Here is a 21,939-nt window from a genome sequence, read left to right on the forward strand (position 1 = left end):
CCAAGGGTCCATCAAGCCCAGCATCCTGTTTCCAACAGTGGCCAATCCAGGCCATAAGAACCTGGCGAGTACCCAAAAACTAAGTCTATTCCATGTAACCATTGCTAATGGCAGTGGCTATTCTCTAAGTGAACTTAATAGCAGGTAATGGACTTCTCCTCCAAGAACTTATCCAATCCTATTTTAAACACAGCTATACTAACTGCACTAACCACATCCTCTGGCAACAAATTCCAGAGTTTAATTGTGCGCTGAGTAAAAAAGAACTTTCTCCGATTAGTTTTAAATGTGCCCCATGCTAACTTCATGGAGTGCCCCCTAGTCTTTCTACTATCCGAAAGAGTAAATAACCGATTCACATCTACCCGTTCTAGACCTCTCATGATTTTAAACACCATTAAACCATGTCTTTCTCTATGTTCTGTGATTTTGATATTTAGAATACTTTCCACTATTTTTTCCTGGCACTGAAGTCAGGCTAACCGGTCTGTAGTTTCCCGGATCACCCCTGGAGCCCTTTTTAAATGTTGGGGTTATATTAGCTATCCTACAATATTCAGGTTCAATGGATGATTTTAATGATAGGTTACAAATCTTTACTAATAGGTCTGAAATTTCATTTTTGAGTTCCTTCAGAACTCTGGGGTGTATACCATTCGGTCCAGGTGACCGAATGGTATACACCCCAGTTTGTCAATCAGGCCTACCACATCTTCTAGGTTCACCATGATTTGGTTCAGTCCATCTGAATCATTACCCATGAAAACCTTCTCCATCACGGGTACCTCCCCAACATCCTCTTCAGTAAACACCGAAGCAAATAAATCATTTATCTTTCCGCGATGGCCTTTTCTTCTCTAAGTGCCCCTTTAACCCCTCGATCATCTAACGGTCCAACTGACTCCTTCACAGGCTTTCTGCTTTGGATATATTTTTTAAAGTTTTTACTGTGAGTTTTTGCCTCTACAGCCAACTTATTTTCAAATTCTCTCTTAGCCTGTCTTATAAACGTTTATGCATTATCATATTTTCTTCTTTTGGATCCTTCTTCCAATGTTTGAATGAAGATCTTTTGGCTAAAATAGCTTCTTACACCTCCCCTTTTAACCATGCCGGTAATCGTTTTGCCTTCTTTCCACCTTTTTTAATGTGTGGAATAAATCTGGACTGTGCTTCTAGGATGGTATTTTTTAACAATGACTACACCTCTTGCACATTTTTTACCTTTGTAGCTGCTCCTTTCAGTTTTTTTCTAACATTTTTCTAACATTCTCATTTTATCAAAGTTTCCCTTTTGAAAGTTTGTCACGAGAGCCATGGACTTGCTTACTGTCCCCCTTCCAGTCTTTAATTCAAATTTGATCATATTATGATCACTATTGCCAAGCAGCCCCACCACCATTACCTCTCTCACCAAATCCTGTGTTCCACTGAGAATTAGACCTAAAATTGCTCCCTCTCTTGTCGGTTCCTGAACCAATTGCTCCATAAAAATGTCATTTATTCCATCCAGGAACTTTATATCTCTAGCATGTACCGATGATACATTTACCCAATCAATATTGGAGTAATTGAAGTCTCCCATTATTACCGCACTACCAATTTGGTTAGCTTCCCTAATTTCTCTTAGCATTTCACTGTCAGTCTCAGCATCTTGACCAGGTGGACAGTAGTATGCTCCTATCACTATAGTCTTCTTCCATAAAGATTCAATTGTGCATTTAGTCTCCTGCAGGATGTTTGTCCTGTTGGAATCTATGCCATCCCAGACATAAAGCGCTACAGCGCCTCCCGGGTGCTCCTCTCTGTCATTGCGATATAATTTGTACTCCGGTATAGCACTGTCCCATTGGTTATCCTTTTTCCACCATGTCTCTGAGATGCCAATTAAGTCTATGTCATCATTCACTGCTTATACATTCTAATTCTCCCATCTTACTTCTTAGACTTCTGGCATTAGCATACAAACATTTCAAAGTTTGTTTTTTGTTTGCATTTTCATTGATAGGGATAAGTTAGAATTTTTTAGTTCAGGGGAGTTTTTAGTTGTCATGATGGCTGAATGGTCTAAGGTGCTGAACTTAAGTGATCTTTCTTCTCTGTGCTGGATGTTCTAGAGTCGTGGGTTTGAATCCCATTTTTGACTTGCTTGTCTTTTCAATGGTTTTCACTTTCTAATAGAAAAGTAGAATTCTTAAAAGCCAAAAACCTTCCCTTCCAAGTCCCAACTTTATAAGATTTGGAGGTGGAAGGCACTGAGGAAGGTTTGTCTCAGAGAGCCCGGGGCTATCAGTTTGAATCCCACTTAGGGAGGGAGGTTGAAAGGGAGTACTAGTCAAGCTTTTTGATCAGCATTGGTGGTATAGTGGTGAGCATGGCTGCTTTCCAAGCATTTGACCTAGGTTTGATTCCCAGCCAATGCAATGCATCTGTTTAGACCTGAAAATATGCTTTTACTAAGAGCCGAGAGTAACAGATAAGTATGAGAAAAAAAAAAGTGCAAAACTTGCTGGGCAGACTGGATGGGCCGTTTGGTCTTCTTCTGCTGTCATTTCTATGTTTCTATGTTTCATTTCTATTATTGGAACCTCACTGTTGGGATGCCCTAATTCTAATGCATCATTAGTATCCTTTGAAGATACCTCTCTCTGAACCAATTGCTGCTGAGCGACTGTCGGCTTTCTCCTTTGTTCTAGTTTAAAAGCTGCTCTATCTCCTTTTTAAAGGTTAGCACCAGCAGTCTGGTTCCACCCTGGTTAAGGTGGAGCCCATCCCTTTGGAAGAGACTCACCCTTCCCCAAAAGGTTACCGAGTTCCTAACAAAACTGAATCCTTCTTCCTTACACCATCGTCTCATCCACGCATTGAGACTCCGGAGCTCTGCCTGCCTCTAGGGACCTACGCGTGGAACAGGGAGCATTTCTGAGAATGCTACCCTGGAGATTCTGGATTTAAGCTTTCTACCTAAGAGCCTAAATTTGGCTTCCAGAACCTCCCTCCCACATTTTCCTATGTTGTTGGTGCCCACATGTACCATGACAGCCGGCTCCTCATCAGCACTGTCTAAAATCCTATCTAGGTGATGCATGAGGTCCGCCACCTTCGCACCAGGTAGGCAAGTTACCAGGCGGTCCTCATGCCCACCAGCCACCCAGCTATCTACATTCCTAATAATTGAATCACCAACTATGATGGCCGACCTAACCCTTCCCTCCTGGGCAGTAGGCCTTGGGGAGATATCCTTGGTGCGAAAGGACAATGCATCACCTGGAGAGCAGGTCCTTGCTACAGGATCCTTTCATAGAAACATAGAAACATAGAAACATAGAAATGACGGCAGAAGAAGGCCGAATGGCCCATCCAGTCTGCCCAGCAAGCCTCACACATTTTTTCTCTCATTCTTATCTGTTACTCTTAGCTCCTTGTTCTATTCCCCTTCCACCCCCACCATTAATGTAGAGAGCAGTGATGGAGCTGCATGCAAGTGAAATATCTAGCTTGATTAGTTAGGGGTAGTAGGGGCAGTAACTGCCGCGATAAGCAAGCTACACCCATGCTTATTTGTTTTACCTAGACTATGTTGTACAGCTCTTGTTGGTTTTTTTTTTACTTCTCCCCTGCTGTAGAAGCAGAGAGCCATGCTGGATATGCATTGAAAGTGAAGTATCAGGCACATTTGGTTTGGGGTAGTAACCGCCATAACAAGCCAGCTACTCCTCGCTTTGTGATTGCGAATCCTTTTTTTCCTTCACCCCTGTTGGTTGGTGAAGCTATGCAGGATATGCGTGAAGCATCAGTTTTTTGTTTTTGTTTTATTTTTCCCCCTGCCATTGTTGTTGTTTGTTTGTTTGTTAATTTTTTTTTCCCCCTGCGTTGAAGCGAGAGCTATGCAGGAAATGCGTGATGTATCAGTCTTTCTCCCATGCCGATGCAGCAGAGAGGTGATGCATGAGGTCCGCCACCTTCGCACCAGGTAGGCAAGTTACCAGGCGGTCCTCATGCCCACCAGCCACCCAGCTATCTACATTCCTAATAATTGAATCACCAACTATGATGGCCGACCTAACCCTTCCCTCCTGGGCAGTAGGCCTTGGGGAGATATCCTTGGTGCGAAAGGACAATGCATCACCTGGAGAGCAGGTCCTTGCTACAGGATCCTTTCATAGAAACATAGAAACATAGAAACATAGAAATGACGGCAGAAGAAGGCCGAATGGCCCATCCAGTCTGCCCAGCAAGCCTCACACATTTTTTCTCTCATTCTTATCTGTTACTCTTAGCTCCTTGTTCTATTCCCCTTCCACCCCCACCATTAATGTAGAGAGCAGTGATGGAGCTGCATGCAAGTGAAATATCTAGCTTGATTAGTTAGGGGTAGTAGGGGCAGTAACTGCCGCGATAAGCAAGCTACACCCATGCTTATTTGTTTTACCTAGACTATGTTGTACAGCTCTTGTTGGTTTTTTTTTACTTCTCCCCTGCTGTAGAAGCAGAGAGCCATGCTGGATATGCATTGAAAGTGAAGTATCAGGCACATTTGGTTTGGGGTAGTAACCGCCATAACAAGCCAGCTACTCCTCGCTTTGTGATTGCGAATCCTTTTTTTCTTCACCCCTGTTGTTGAAGCTATGCAGGATATGCGTGAAGCATCAGTTTTTTGTTTTTGTTTTATTTTTCCCCCTGCCATTGTTTGTTGTTTGTTTGTTTGTTAATTTTTTTTTCCCCTGCCGTTGAAGCAGAGAGCTATGCAGGAAATGCGTGATGTATCAGTCTTTCTCCCATGCCGATGCAGCAGAGAACCATGCTGGATATGCATGGAAAGTGAAGTATCAGGCACATTTGGTTTGGGGTAGTAACCGCCGTAACAAGCCAGCTACTCCCCGCATTTTGAGTGCGAACCCTTTTTCTTCTCCCTTGCCGTTGTAGCAGAGAGCTCTGCTGGATGTGTGAAGTATCAGTTATTCTTCTCCCCTGTCATTGAAGCAGAGAGCTATGCTGTATATGCATTGAAAGTGAAGTATCAGGCATATTTGGTTTGGGGTAGTAACCGCCGTAACAAGCCAGCTACTCCCCTTTCCTGCTGCACTAGGTTGATGCTCTCCAATCATGAGATCTTCTTCCTCCCAGGCAGCACCAGGGCTGCCAGTCTGAAGTTGGGACTTGTCTACTATGTCCCTGAAGGTCTCATCTATTTACCTCTCTGTCTGCCTCAGCTCCTCCAGGTCTGCCACTCTAGCCTCCAGAGATCGGACTTGTTCTCTAAGAGCCAGGAGCTCTTTGCATCGCATGCACATGTACAATTTCTCACCGGCGGGTAAAAAATCATACATGTGACACTCGATGCAAAAGACTGGGAAGCCCCCCTCTTGCTGCTGGACTGCTGCATTCATCTCAACTTTGTTCAGTTCCTACTTAAGTTTTAGGTTGCCATGGGAATAGGAATGTGTCTAACGTCCTTTAAATGTATTAGGGAATTCACTATATGTCTGATAGTTGCCTACAAGGGGAATGATTAAATTCTCAGTAAAGGGGTTTTTTTGTTTGTTTTGTTTTTTTTAAAGTGGCACCTGCCTATAAATTAAAGGATGAGCTAGGAGTAGGTGGGTGAGGGATGGGAGGGTTGGGAAGGTTGGGAAATACAAACAGTCTAAATTCAGTTAGTCAGCCAGAGTGACTCACTGCTCTCTTGCAGGCCGATACAGTAAAGTCCGCGGGAGAGCTGGCTCTCCCGGCGCACGCACCGGCCACTCACCGGTGTGCACGATTCAGTATTTAAATTAGGCCCGGCGGTAAAAACGGGCAAAAGGAGCGGCGGCTGTCAGCGGGTTTGACAGCCGACGCTCAATTTTGCCGGCGTCTGTTCTTGAGCCCGCTGACAGCCTTGGGCTCGGAAACCGGATGCCAGCAAAATTGAGCGTACGGTTTTTGGCCCGATAGCCACGGGCTGAATTCAACTTTTTTTACTCTTCGGGACCTCCAACTTAATATCGCCATGATATTAAGTCAGAGGGTGCACAGAAAAGCATTTTTTTCTGCTTTTCTGTGCACTTTCCCGGTGCCGGAAGAAATTAGCGCCTACCTTTGGGTATTAGCTAATTTCTGAAAGTAAAATGTGTGGCTTGGCTGCACATTTTTCTTTCTGAATCGCGAGCGAATACCTAAAAGGGCCATTAACATGCATTTGCATGTTGAGGGCGCTATTAGGTTCGGCGGGTTGGACGTGCGTTTTCCGCCCCTTACTGAATATCGGCCTGTTGATTAGCAAATGTTGGTACCTAATCAAACCAAATCACACTACCTCAACACCTTTCCAAGGTGAGTAACTGAACTGAACTTTTCAACCTTTTTACTTAGGTATACACTGCTCCTAGCTTTTTTCTAGCTTCTGGAAATATAAAAACACTCTATACAAATATACAAACACTCTAACTTCTGTTTATCGGCAGTCTTACAGACTATTAAAAATAAACACACTATCTACTGCTTACTAGCTGCCTTACTGACTGACTATTTAAAAATACAAACAGTCTAACTTCTGTTTATTCGCTGCCTTACTGACTATTAAAAGCACAAACACACAAACATACTAAATAATATTCCTAAATAGTTAACTTCGCCCCAATACATTTATAAAAGAAACTTTTCCAAGCAAAAACCTACTGATTCCTTTCAGCCACCAGCAAGGTGATCCTCTCCTCTCAGTGCTCCCACTGGATTTCATAAAAGCTTTTGGCACGGCCCCATATAGGAGGCTCATGAATAAAATGAGAGGTTTGGAAGTGGGTGCCAATGTGGTGCAGTGGATTACAAACTGGTTGACTGACAGGAAACAGCGGGTAATCATAAATGGAACCTATTTTGAAGAGCGAACAGCGTTTAAGTGGGTTGGCATGAGAATAGGTTATGGGACCGGTTCTGTTCAATATCTTCTTGAGCGACATTACAAAAGGGACAGAAGGTAAAGTTTGTCTATTTGCAGATGATTCTAAGATCTGCAACAGAGTGGACATGCCTGAAAGAGTAGCGAGAATGAAAAGTGATTTAAGGAAGCTTGAAGAGTGGTTGAAGATTTGACAGCTGAGATTCAATGCCAAGAAGTGCAGTCATGCACCTGGGGTGCGGCAATCCAAAAGAGCTGTATGCAATGGGGTGGGGGTGGGGGCAAAAGACTAATGTGCATGGATCAGGAGAGGGACCTTGGGGCAATAGTGTCTAGTGATCTGAAGGCAGCGAAGCAATGTGACAAGGGGATAGCTAAAGCCAGAATGACGCAGGGCTGCATAGAGAGAGGAATAACCAATAAGAAAAAGGTGATAATAAAGTCATTTGTGAGGCCTCATCTGGAGTACTCTGTTCAGTTCTGAAGACGGTATCTCAAAAAGGATAGGGATAGAATAGAGGTGGTCCAGAGAAGGGCAACCAAAATGGTGGAAAGCTTATAGAGAGATCGAAGGATCTAAATATTAGGGATGTGCATTCGTTTGCAACGAAATAGGAAATACAGACGATATTACCTATTTTGTTGCATTTCGGGGGCCGACGAAACGATAGGAAAACCCACGAAATTTTGTGTGGTTTTCTTATCGTTTTTGGGTGGGGGAGAAAGGATACATTAAAAAAAAAAAAAAAAACCCCACCCCAACCCTTCACATGTACGATATTTTCATCCGTCAGAAAAACGATGCATATCCCTAGCAGTTACTACCCTTAACAGAAGGCTTGAGGGTAACCTGCATGGAGTGGCAGTTACTACCCTTAACAGCAGGCAGGGGGTAACTTGCATGGAGCGGCAGTTAGAATCATAACTAGCTTGCTGGGCAGACTGGATGAACCATTTGGTTTTTATCTACCATCATTATTTTGTTACTCTGTCAGATAGCACCCAAAATCATTAACAGCCTTGCCTTTTTTAAAAAAATGCCTAAACTTTCTCATCCAAAAGCCACTTGTAAAAGGCTGCTTTGCTTGTCTTGTAAGAATCACTTTTGATTATCCAAATCTCACCCAAGTCAAACACACCCGAGGAGACCAAGAAAAGGGCAAAGCCCACATTAAAGATGGCTGAGGCGCCGATCCACAAAGGCCTAGAAAAGATTGAAAGGACCTTTTTATACTGGCAATGCTGAGAATCACAGGAGAGGCACAGTGTGAGAGGGCAATCTATGACTTCAAGGGTGGCACTTCAAGTGTAACTGATATGGATAAATTATTTCAACACATGACTGCATCTATATAAGAAAGGTGTAAAATGCAATCTAATGCTCACTTGATCTACTAACAAGGACATCATTATTAATGTGTGTATGTGTGGCTGGGTGGGTAACCCTCAAGTTTCATAATTTTTGTTGATCTCTTGTCTTAGACAGAAGAAAATCTGGTTTCATATTAGAGCAGTATGAGCTGATATTGAACATTTACTTTCCTAGTGGCTTCTACCCAAGGTTGAAATAAGCCCCGTGTCATTAGCCTGCCCTAGCTGTGTCGAGCACACTCCTTTGTGGATGTCATGGCTGCACAGAGTCACCCAACACATCCAATATGGCTGTGCAGTACATGAGAAAGAACTCCCAGTGTGCTTGCATGACACAGACCATGTCCTGAATAAAAGGTAAGCCGGAAGATGCTCTTCTTGGCCTATCCATAGAAGCAGAGAATGCTTCACACATTCCCCTCCCCACATCTTTGGAAAGGTTTCCATTTGCTTGCTATCCTAGAAGAAATCCATTATAGAATGAAACCTGGGACTTTTTGGAAGCTGCGATGTAAGCTGGAGAGCATTTGTCCTTGATGTACTGGGAAGTCACAGAAGGCAAAGCAAACTATGCTGCTCGCATGAGACCCTCTTTCATTCTTATTATTGTTTTTCAAATTTCAACATGTGACACACTCTTAACTCCTGTATTACAACCATCCTTACTTCCTGATGAATATAAAAGTAGGTATTTTTCTATTTAAGAATAGTTTTCTATTTATCTGTTCCACTTCTTTATTCCTAATGGCATGTAGAGCATATTAAAGATTACTGTGTAGCAGTAAACAAAGTGGAGATTGGTGTATAAGAAAGACCTTTATTGGAAATAGCCCGACTCTGGCCGAGTTTCGCTCTTTGGACAAGAGCTGCCTCAGGGGCAACTAAAAATTAAGAATCAGAATGCATCTAAAATTAACACATATACAAGAACAAATCAAAATGAAAAATCAACATGTATAGATGTGAGACATCACAAATGAATCAAAATCATAAAACATGAAAATGTATAAGGACATCAAAATGGTATGTAGAGAAACACAAGGTGCAAATTTCAAACTGAATATAAACTGTGCCAATAAGTCATGACAAACAGCAGAACAGTAATCTCAAATGGTATCTTAGAATTACTGGAGAGGACAACTTGGTGTTGGTATGTAACAAAATCAAGTGGAGGATGTAAATAAAAAATAAAAAATAAAAAATAATTGAACAATACAACATATAAAATAAAAAATAGTAAGAAATGGAAAGTAAAATCTAAAAATAAAAATCAGCTTACTGCATGTATGCAGGTCTAATGCCACAGAATTGTGCTTCTGCTTTGTCTATAGTGATATTGCACAAGTAGCTCCTTTAGGAATAATAAAATAGTAAATGAACAGAGACATACAAAATAAGAATAATAAAATCTATAAAAAGCTAAAAACAACTGAATAAAATTAGATAAAATTAAATAAATAAAAAGAAGAATCAAATAAAAACCTAAAACATAAGAGCAAGTGGTGCATCTATTGCTATAAAACACTAAAAGATGTGCCTCCTGCATCCACAGTTAAACTTAAATTATATCACCGAAAAAATATATATAAAATAGTTATGAATTCTTAAAAAGGTACAGGCTGAACAAGTAGTGAATAATTCTTGAAAAAACTCAATACCTTTGTTATATTGCAGCCTGTATCAGTGTGTATTCAGCTCCGGTGAATAACGTGATCACATTATTTAGTACTGTATCTCTGGAGTATAATACGGTAGGTCAGTCAAGCCAATTGAAACGCTAAAAAATGCATATACGTGAAAAGTTATACTATGAGATAATTATCGGAGAATATATAGTTGAATTCCTAGTGGGGAAACCATAATGCTGTATAAGATTGAAAAGAGGCCGGACCGCTGAAGAAATTACTAAAGTTTTTTGAAAAGTTTTACTGTGAAGGACATGTTGCTGTTTAATCAAGCCAACTCAAAGCTAAAAAAAATCTCAAATTCAAAAAATATATATACACAGCCGTCATGCTTGTAAATGGACATCCTCTAACTAAATCCATTGCTTATTCTGTAATAGCTGAGGTGTGTATGCAGTAGTCTACTGCATATAAATCATATCAGGACTCTCCAGGGGAAAAGGTACAGATAACTCAAGCATGAATTAATGTGTGTTTTTTACATAACCTTCTGGCTGTGTTTTACATATTTCAAGCCGCCAGCTTAGACATAAGTTATCTATACAGGCATGGTTCCACGCGTGTGGAACACATCGGGGACTCTACAGGAAAAATAAATAACATCCTAAATCAATATGTGCTCTACAGGCTACAACCTCTACCAAAACTAAAAAATACCAAATGAAAAAATGATTACGATCCACCTTTACCTTAGCCGAAAGATGATATTTTCCTACGGTGTAGTCCATTAGTGTAGCTGCTATAGAATGGTCCGGCATGTCCAAGTGGTATTTATAGCAAATCTCGAGTTATTTCGATCATTACCCGCCAAAAGTGAAAATCTGAACCATTGTTACCCGCCAAAAGTGAACCTGGTTGCAGCCGGTACATGGCTATTACAAAGAGGTGCAGTACTGAATACTAATATTGAAAACCTTAAGGGGCAGATTTTAAAACTTATGCGCGGGCGTAGATTTGTTTGCGCAACCCGGCGCGAACAAATCTACACCCGATTTTATAACATGCACGCGCTACCGCGCGCATGTTATAAAATCCGGGCTCGGCGCGCGCAAGGGGATGCACACATGTGCACCTTGCGTGTGCCGAGACCAAGGGGAGCCCCGATGGCTGTCCCCATTCTTCCAAGGCCGCTCCAAAATCGGAGCAGACTTGGAGGAAACTTTTTTTCCAGCCCCCCCCCCCACCTTCCCCCCCCTTCCCCCTATCTAACCCACCCTCCAGCCCTACCTAAATCCCCCCCCACCTTATTTAATCTTTTACGCCTGCCAGAGGCAGGTGTATCTTGCGTGCACCGGCAGGCTGCTGGCGCGCGAACCCCCGACACGGCCAGAACAGAGGAGGGCTCAGGAGATGCCCCCGGACCGCCGTCATGCCCCCGGACCCGCCCCTGGACCGCCCACTTTTGAAAGCCCCGGGACTTACGTGCGTCCTGGGGCTTGCGCGCGCCACCGAGCCTATGCAAAATAGGCTCGGCGCATGCAGGGGCATATTTTTTTGGGTTATGCACGTATATTATGCACGTAGCCTTTGAAAATCTGCCCCTAATTGAATTAGATCTACTGTTAAACAAAGGGGGAAAAAATCTATTTGATAGAATTAATTGCATAACCGGATAGATGTAAAAGGTGCTCCTATATAGTATAAAAGGATAAATAAAATAATAAAATAATAAAATAATCAATACAGACAATAATGAGTAAAAAAAATAATAAATATTAGAAAATTTAAAATATAATATAAATCAAAACTCAATTAAAAAATGGGTGAAATAAGTGTATGAATGTCTTGGATAGCATCAAACTAAAAACAATTCTAGAAACAAAATTAAAACCAAATTACAAATTAATAACCAAAAATCATTAAATTTGAAAAGGAGGTGAACATCAACTAAAACCAAGGATAAGACACAAAATAAAAGGTAAAATGAACATACTAAAAAAAGTACTAAAAAAATATACAAGGATAAAACTGAGAAGATTAAAATAATAAAATGAAAACCCACAAAATTGTTGTTTAAAAAGATCTCTGAAAACCAAATCATCTAAAAATATGTGTCCAACACCAAGTTGTTTACAAAAAAACCTTTAAATCAATGACACAATTAAGACCAGACAGGGAAATGGTATTAAAGTCAAATGTAAATTTCTGTTCCCATCTGAGTAATACATTATCAAAGTTTCCTCCTCTCCAGTTAATATATGTTTTTTTTATGACACAAAATTTAAAATCTTCAAATACATGGCCCATCTCAATGCAAAGGGACACGAGGGGTTTGCCTTCACTACGCCTGTTGATAGTACTTTTGTGTTCAATAATCCTTTTGCTAAATTGCCATTTTCATAGACTTATGCAGATGGAGCAGCAACTCGCTCGCAGTTCGCCCAAACTACGGAAATCATTTCTTCACACATGGGAATCGTATATCCAAGCTTTGCCCCACAAAGCCAGAAGTTTGGCTCTCAACAATTAAAGAAGTGATGTGAGAGAGTATACGACGATTACTTGAGATATCTTCGGTCTCCGGGAGGGGGGAAAGGGGGGGAAGGACTTTCTAAGGGAGGGGGGTATGTTGAGATATTGTTCTTTTAAAAAAAAGGGTGATAACCTGATGTTCAATATTCTGCGTTACTATGATGTGTTACTTGTTGTATATAGGCTTATATGACGTGTTCTTTTTTGTCAGTTTCACCCAATAAAAATAATTTATACATAAATTGCCTAACTGTTTTCCCTACGTAAATATTGTCACTGGGACAGATAGCGGCATAAACAACTCCCTGCCTGTTGTGCCAATTGTCAAGGTTTGTGTTCTCAAATTCACGGAACATACGCTACAATTTCCACAAGGATGTGTTACCCAGGTAGATAGTCCATCAAGCTAGGTTGAGAGAACATTGCACAAATCTCATCTTTGGGTGAGTTTCCTCACTCCAAGGGTCATCAAATCTTCACAATAGAGCACTGTTCTGTTCATATGTTTTACTTTGAATGTCAAAGTAACCCCTACACTAATACCTAAACCTCACCTCGAGTAACTAGGTGGGCCTCCCTATATAAATACCTATCTAGTGTGAGAGCATTATGGCTAGTCTCTCTCTCTCTCTCTCTCTCTCTCTCTCTCTCTCTCTCTCTCTCTCTCTCTCTCTCTCTCTCTCTCTCTCACACACACACACACACACACACACACACACACACACACACACACACACACATACACATTGTAGGAGGGCCCTGAAAACATCACAACGCATGATAAAGCCCTGTCGCACAGCTTTATGCAAATAAAAAAGATCCCACCACAAAATCCTCTCATTTGCATCGCACCATATGTTATGGTGCTTTTGCATGTGTTAAAGGAGTTTTTTGCATGCGAAAACACCATATAGCACTTTGATAAATGACCCCCTTAGTGTGCTTTCTTCAACCAATTCCAGATATTGTTGAAGTCATGAGAACAGCTTCATTATTAGAGGAGATAATAGAGATCCTGCATATTTCCATGAAGCAAATAATATATTAAGATTTAGGCCAGGGTCTGGTCTAAAATCATGCATAAAAAGGGTTTATATAGTTTTCCCGAAGATAAACAGGGCATCTGAGTTGCAGTTTAGTTAATGAGATATGATTACTTTTTATTTACCAGAGTCAACAAATTACTTTCTGGTGGAAACTTTTCTAAATTACAAATTTGGGTGAATCAAGCCATTCATAATTAAGAATCACTATGTTCTATATATAATTTTGGGTAACTCAAGCCCACAGTCTTGATGCCACTCTGTCTTGCTGCTATACCATGGGGCAATACAGGGCATCTGTTTACTCTGCTTAGTCTAGCACTAATTTTTAGAGATGGGCATTTGTTTGAAACGAATGGATAAAATGCAATGAATGAGCCCAATTTTTGTTTCATTTGTGGATCCCTGAAATGAATGGAGGATGTCCAAAAATTAAACAAAAAGCCTATGCCCATTAAAAATGACTGCAGTGAGATTGGTAAGTATAGCGACCATGAAATTCCTGTGTGAGATAATACCCAGGACAGAGTTGAGGCAGGAAAAGAGGATAATTAGATAGGATGAAGGACAATCAAGGTGAAGCTGCTCTGTTCCTGACGATACACCTTGGGAATTTTGCAGCCATTCTCCTTACCTCCATATCCCAGGCATTACACCTTAGGAGTCTTAACATCATATTGCCTTGCTGCCATTCTGCCTAGGCACCATTCCCTTGATGCGACACTTGGGGGGTCTTGCTGCCACTCTGCCTTGCTTCCATACCCTTATACTACACCTTAGGGGTCTTGTTTCCATGCTGCCTTGCTTCCATATGCTATACCTTAGGGGGTCTTGTTGCCATTTTGCCTTGCTTCCATACCCTTATGCTATACCTTAGTGGTCTTGTTGCCACTCTGCCTTGCTGCTATCCCACTTATACTACACCTTGGGGGACTTTCTAACATTAAATCATGCTGCCATACCCCAGACTTTACACCTTAGGGCTCTTGTTGCCACGTTGCTTTGCTTCCATAAGTTATGGTTTAGTGGTGTTTGGGTGGATTCTTGGGTACTGTGGCAGGTGACCACGCCCATGGGGATGGGCCCCGTGGGGAGCCACAGTACTGGGCTAGACTCAGGATGCACAAACACAGAGTTAGATATTTTATTGTACAGTTGATGTATACCGCCAGAGGTGGCAGTAGTGAGGTGGTCCAGTGGTAGCAGTCCAGGGACCCTCGGCAGAGGGAACCCCTCTCACGAAGTTGATATAGGGAGATTCAGGTGTAGGTTTCCCAGCATGGCAAAGCTGTAGATGAGATAGACTGAGAATTAGATTACTCACTACATGGTAGCTGTAAGGTTGGCGATTCCACCAGGATGAGGTAGATGGTTGCAGGCACCAAGGCAGGGAGAGCTGGCCCTCGAGGAGCGAGTACCTGATCCCAATAAGGCACCTGAAATGAAAACAGAGGGCCCCCGAGGAGCGGGTACCCAGGTTAGAGAAAATACCCCAAAGGGCAGAGAGAGCTTCCAGTGGCAGCAGGAAGCAGCAGAGTAGCTAGACCGGAGAAGTCCAATCGTTGCTAACTTGATTTGTTAGCAATTGATGAGCTGGCTAAATACCCAGAAAGGGTGGGGAACTTCTGGGCCATCCTGGGTATTTTCCATGCTAGCTCCTTTAAAACAACAGCTGACGTCTCTGCACACGTCTAGGCGACGTCAGGGGGTGGGGCTTCGGCAGCGGCAGTGCCTCAGTCACGAGGGAAGGCCTCTCGGCCCCAGAGCAGGTCCAGGGCAAACCAGCTGCATCTTCCAACCCTGTCTCGGCAGCCCCGAGACCAACGAGCCGCCGCAGAGGTGGGTGAGCATGCTCGACCCCAGCCTCCAGGGTCGAGGAATGTAATACCATACCCTTATGCTACACTTAGGGGTCTTGTTGCCACTCTGCCTTGCTGCTATGCCACTTATGCTATACCTTGGGGGTCTTTCTGACATTAATCCATGCTGCCAAAGCCCAGACTTTACACCTTGGGGGTCTTGCTGCTTCCATACCATGTATTTTAGACCTTTTGGTATTCTTGTCATAGGAGTGGCTGCTTTGCACCTCTCATGATGTTTTGGGGTCTTCATGCCACTCTTTGTGCTGCTTTGTCCCTCTATCATTGCCTGGGGTTTGTTTTTGCCACCTTTGCTGCTTTGTTCCTCCTTCATGGTGCCTTAGGATGTTCATGCCATGCATGGTGCACTCTGCCCCTCTTGTGCTGGCTTTGGGGGTTCATGCCATTGTTATTGGTGCCCTCTTTTGAAGCCTTGGGGTATTCTTGCCAATCTTGCTCCTACTTTGATTCTCTCCCTCTACCGTGGAGAACTTCTGCCACTGCTGGTACCTTTTGCCCCTTTATGATGCTTTAGGCTATTCATACCCCTTTTGGTGCCACTGTGCCACACTCTTGGTGTCTTGGGGTTCTCGTCCCCATTCTTAGGATGTTCTACCCACCTGTTCATTAGAACTGATAAGGAAACCCCAATGTTTAAGCTTAAAATAGGCAGCTGTGCTTCCCCCAAAACTGGAATGAATAAATGAATATTTTTTTTGTTTGGAGCAAACCAGACAAATGAAGGTAAACTACGAAATGACTAAATGAACCAAAAATAAATATTTTGCTTCTGCCCATCCCTACTAATTTTTCCTGTGATCATAATGTGCACAATCAGTATCACAGTGGTAAAGATAAGTGTATACTATGAATGCTCTATCAAACTAAAGTACTGTATATATTATGTTAAAACATTACTTTATGGCCTGGGTAATCCACAGTTGTTTTATCTAGATGCCTGGTCTATTGTACAAACTATCACCTAAGATTATCATACGGCTCCATGCATGAAAGGAAAGGCCTGTTCTGGATTTGCTCCCATTGCATCCATAGACTTGTATTTCCAATTTCTTAAGAAACCGGAAATACAAAGTTCAATGCGTTCAAACAGGAGAAAAACAGGAGTGGATCAGTCTCTCCCCCTACCAACATGGTGTTATATAGTAAATATTACTGTCACATCTCCAGCAACCTGGCAAATAAAAGATCTGTTTCATATATGCAACATTATCTAGGTTATCTGAATATTTTTTTTACCCAATTGGAAGCTACAATTTCAGACCTCTAAAAAGCAGTAGGAGCATAAAGGATTTCTGAGAGCAAAAAAAAAAAAAGACTGGTCAAAGAGCAGGACCATTAGAAGAATGCCCCTCTTTGCAGTAAAGTTAGATGTCTATCATGTTCTCTTGTGCTACTGCCTAAACTCTTAACAGTCCAAGAGGCAGCCCCATTCGATTCAGTAAAATATATTGTCTTTTACTGGTGCTTGAGAAGAGAAAAAAAAAGGGGGGGAAGGCAAAGCATGAATAAAAGCATCTGCACAATGAGTCCCTCCCTGACAGCCCCAGCTGTGAATCTGTCAGCTTAAGGAATCCGCCCCTCTCCGGCCCCTTCAGGGGGGGCTTTCCGTATCATGGGAAAACAATCAGCCTCAGCTGTCCACCCACCTGGGACCCTTCAAGCTTGGAACAATAGATAGGAAGATGTCAGTGGGACCCCACAGCAGGCAGCAAGAGCAGGTGCCCTGCTTCCTATCAGTCATTTTCCCCCTCCAATGGCAAACTGCAATCATATTGGTGAGACGGAGATCACGTCGCTCTTCGTTTCTCTCAGATGCAAATAAGATTCATTCAGGGCAAAAATAATAGTATAATATTTACCTTTTCAGTCTAGCTTAGAGACATTCAGCCAATAAAAATCCCCAGTAGACTGAATATTCCAAAACCTTAAATCTAGAAATCTGTAATCACCAAAGAATAAAAAAAAAAAAAAGTCAGTATATATGTAAGGATTGAATTACTGATCTTATTTATTAAAGGCAATAATAAAAAATGTAAACATATGTTGAGAATTTACAAATAATGGACAACTTATAGAAAAATGTACAGCATAATAAACATACATCTATACAAAAATCCCATAAAATCATTCTTCACGTTAGAAAGTGGATGTTATGGTTTAAGAGCCATTGAAGCAAAAAAATGTAGAGACAAATACATGAACCGAATTATAAATACTTGTTTGCCCTAGCTGCAAAAAGCAATTCCTCCCAGCAAAAACTGATGAAACACCTAATAGTGGCTGCTAGATAGCTATACCCTGGCCTCAGCATGGAAAAAAATCCGTTTCCTTCCACTATAGTGGGCTGGCTAACTAGGACCTGGGAAGTGCTTTCTAAAGAGAAGCTTACTGCTGAAAATTGGAATATTTTGAATTATTTCACTAATGTCGGAAAGCCCTTCTTCCAAGCATCTGAAATGTATCCTCCTCCCTCTCTTTCTAACTTCCCTCTTTTTCTTGTCTTCTCTTTCTGGTTTTCTCTTGCTCATAATAATGTTGCCAGGTCTTTTTTTTTATCTGACTCTGTCATTTTCACTTTCTTCATGTATTATCTCTTGTTCTAAAAATGGAACATATAATAAAGAAAGAATATCGTTATTTGACAGATATAAATATGGCTCCCCTCCAGACTGCGGGGGAGGGGGGCACCAGTGTATAACAAGGCTTAGTCCTGACTTCCTCCTGTGAACCTTGATATGGATTCTCCACAGGGGGAGTAAGGATTTATCTTCAGGGCTTCTTAGGTAGTCCCTTTCGGCACATCCTCACTTCCCTCCTGGAATTTAGATTTCCTCTGGACTGGTGCTGGGATCCTGACTCAATCTTGTTGTTAGTGATGTGCATTTGTTTGATACAAGACAAGAAATGTTAACGAAATTTTCTATTTCGTTTCAATTCATTTCTAAAATGAAACAAAACAAAGTTTGGTTGTCTTTTGTTTTTTTGTTTTTAATTGGAAGCTCAGTTACATTAGTGAAATGAAGGGCCATCAGAAGGAGCTGTCGTGGTAGGTTACTGCCCAGGGCAATCAGGCTCAGTGGGCATCAATGTGCCTCATCAGGGAATAGAGCAACAAGGCTGTGCCTCACTGCTGCAGCGGCAGGTGCTCTCCGGAGCTCCTATGAGGCAGCTAGGCTGCAGCTGCATCACTGGAAGGGGGTACCAAGCCAGCCAGTCACATCATCCAACAGGGCCCCACTTCCATGTCTAGCCTCATCTCCAGACTGCCCAGGGTGCTGATTGGCCTGGTCGATGAGCCTGGTGAAGGGACCCTCGGCCCTTTTACATAAATATATTTTACATAAATATAATTCCTATTTTACTTATTCTTTCTGTAATGATGGAAAATTTTGATTTGATTTTGTCACGTTAAATGTACCCATGTACTCCATTATGTTTAATTTTTAGGAATGTAAAGAACACCTTATGGGTATGTCTTGTCCTTCCACCTCTCTGGGACCTCCTTTCATAGGTGAAACCACCGGAGCTATGGTCTTGTGCTTTGGAGCCTTCTGGTGCTCTCCTGTTCTGATTGAGGGGGCTGAAGTAATAAAACCCGCGCTAAATGTATATGCAAAATTTCATGCGTGTTGGCACTTTCGATCCGGTTTTTGGATGCGTGAGAAGCAGGACTGGGGCAGACAGAAGGAAGCACCTTCTGTGAGACAGAACCGGCTGCAAAATCACCAAGCACAGATGCTGAGGTCGACAGCAGCAGGCCAGTCTAGTTCTCTCCCCCAATCCCAAACCATGTCTAAGGAGGAAGTTTGTAGCTTTACCATGCTGATATATAACTGTGAGAGCTGCAGTGGGAAGCATGGTGTGAAGGTCTGTTTTTCTCAGTCTTGTACTGGATCAGAATGAGTCGGGTATGATCCAGCACTGTTCATAAAGCAGCGGATGTGCTAACATGGAACTGCGAGGTTCGGGGTTAGGTGGAACCTGTTTGGATGTGGCGTGCTGGCCGATTTACACAATTGATATTCAAATGAGCATTGCATTATCTGTAGCGCGGTTTTTTTTCCTGCATGGAGCACCATTAGATGTTATAAGTATAAAATTACTGGATCAGCCTGCTTTGCAACTTAAATGATTCCCTAAATCACAGAGCTTTTTTTTTTTTCATTGCTGTTTTTCCCTTTTTGTCTTTGTTACAGTGACTAAGATCTGCACGCAGTGTGAAATCGAGCAGAAATCTGAGACCATGAGGGTGCAGTTATGTGCCAGCGACTTTGGTAAGAGTTTCTGTTTCAAACAGGATGGCTCCAGCCCCCTGTGAAATTTTGTATGTCGTTTTTTTTTTTGTTTTTTTTTTTTAAATTGACAGTTCTGTATTTCAGTGTGATGAAAATTACAGTATGTTTCCAACATTTATTCTCCAGAAAGATGTACACATAAATAACAGTCATCGTTCAGATGGCAGAACTGATTTATCAAATTTTTTTCCCCCATTAGCTTCAATATGGGACAAATCCCTTTGTAAATTAAGTCCCGCCGAACTGCTATCTAGGGCGTGGCAGAAATAATAAAGGGATATGTGCAAGTGCAGGATCCCCAAGGCTTCCTCGTTCCAGAATTTTATTTAAAATAAACAACCTAGCTAACAGGGGTAGGCAACCACCTGTCCCCGTGGATACCAATCTGCCAGGGTTTTCAGGCTACCCTTAATGAATATATATGAGATAGATCTTCATGCACTGTGCTTCAACTGTATGCAAATCTGTCTCATGTACGCTCATTAGGGATATATCCTGAAAACCCGATTGGATTGGTATCCAGAGGCCTGGCTGTCGCCTCCTCCTGCTAACAACTATGCTGTGGTCCCTTCGGGTTTTGCAGGTTTCTCTCTAATTCTGACCTCATCCAATTTCTAAAAACATATGGTAAGAATAAAAGGAAAAAAAATTATATTGAAGAGATCACATTTTGAAGAGCAGCTCACATGTGCTGCCTATAAGGCCCTTTATTTTCAGCTTTGTAAATGTTTGGAGTTTGGTTTTTCTACCAAAATCATGCCTAATTTTATAATTTAGCTTAGGTTTTTGGCTGTTTTACACCCAGATTCTAAGCCCATCCGCAGCTGAAAGTTCCTGTCATTAGTTTCTAGAAACATCTTTGGCAGGTTAAAAACCCAGGGCTGCTTTTAACAGCTGTACTGCACCATTCTTATTTGCTAACATTGAAGTCAGAAATATGGTGAACGTATACTCTTCCTATCACACATATGCAATAACAGTGCCTATGACTGGCACCCTGTGGGCATATCCACTTTAAATGGTTCCATTTGTATTTCATCAACCTTATCACGGTCCAATTTATCAAAAAGATACTCATGCTGAGGTACAACAATCAATGAAACAAAATATGCTCATTCCTACCCCACCCTTCCCAGCCTACATTGCTTATCTTCACCACCTTTTCTCAGCCGCCTACTACTCTCTCACCCTTCTTCTCTCTGCCCCACTCTTACCATACTCCCCTCCCCCCCACACACACATAATCCCAGGCCCCACATACTTACACCCCCCCAACACATACATCCCTTCCCCACCTCCGAGAACAATTATGAGACAAAAACAAGAGTGCATGTGGGTGTGTGAGTGAGAGGAAGCAAGTATACCCCTCCCTACCCTGCTAATCTATGTCAGTCTGAGTGGGGGAGGGGTAGAAAGTTCACACAAACACACCCCACCCCCAATCTGGCCACCTAACCCTTTGCTCCCCCCACCTCCCAAATTAAACAGTCAAGCTATAAGGACGTCCCCTAAGAAAAGCAGAACTGCATCAGCCTCTCCAGGTTAATGCGGATAAGGTTGCAAGTAAGTACATTAAGGTTACCCGATGACTCCAAAGTTGGTCCTGGTTTTGCTCTGTTTCATGCATGGAGATGTAGTTCTGATTTCTCTAAGATAAACAGGATGTGCACACACAAAATTTAAAAAAAATTCCGTTATTTTTTTTTCCTTTTGTTTCATGTTTGTTTCCTTTTGTTTTTCTGAAAAGAAATAAACATAAAACTGAAAGAAAAATAAAAATAAAAAAGAAACATTTCTCACCAAAAACCACTACAATAAAAAAAAAAAAATAACCCTGGCCTTCCCCCACTCCATCCCATAAGTATAACTTGCCCCATCTGTGGGGTCATAAGTCCAAATGGGGTAGAAATCTGCTGGAAATCCTCTCACCAAAATCTGTCAGACTACATTACACAAGAAAGCGTGCTTTTTCAGTGGCAGGCCTGCTCCTCTGGAACTCTATACCCGACACACTCCACCAAATACCCAAAAGAAAGCAATTCAAAAAAGCACTCAAAACATATCTCTTTCAGTTAGCTTACAATATCTCAGAAACTTGAAAAACATGAACATTAATTACATTTGGCTTTTTGTAGGTTTTCTTTAGTACTTTAAGACACATGCTTTCTTTTTTTTTTGTTATGTAAGGTATAATTTTTATTTTATTTGGTTTTATATTATCAAAATGTTTTGTAATTTTCTCTTCCTTTTATTTTTTTTTATTGATTTCATATTTATATTTTACATTTTGTAAACCATTTTGACCAAGTCATT

The 21,939-nt window shown here is 41.8% G+C and overlaps 1 protein-coding gene across 1 annotated transcript in view; it reads left to right on the forward strand.

Moving 5' to 3' along the window:
• SFRP5 (secreted frizzled related protein 5) overlaps positions 1–21,939 on the forward strand; it is a 102,731-nt gene that overhangs the window by 25,897 nt on the left and 54,895 nt on the right. The window contains exon 2 of the mRNA XM_029610777.1: positions 19,528–19,605. Within this exon, the coding sequence (XP_029466637.1) occupies positions 19,528–19,605 (78 nt within the window). The remainder of the gene's footprint in view (positions 1–19,527; positions 19,606–21,939) is intronic.

This window comes from Rhinatrema bivittatum, chromosome 7, assembly GCF_901001135.1.
Source record: "Rhinatrema bivittatum chromosome 7, aRhiBiv1.1, whole genome shotgun sequence".
Classification (NCBI taxonomy): domain Eukaryota; kingdom Metazoa; phylum Chordata; class Amphibia; order Gymnophiona; family Rhinatrematidae; genus Rhinatrema; species Rhinatrema bivittatum.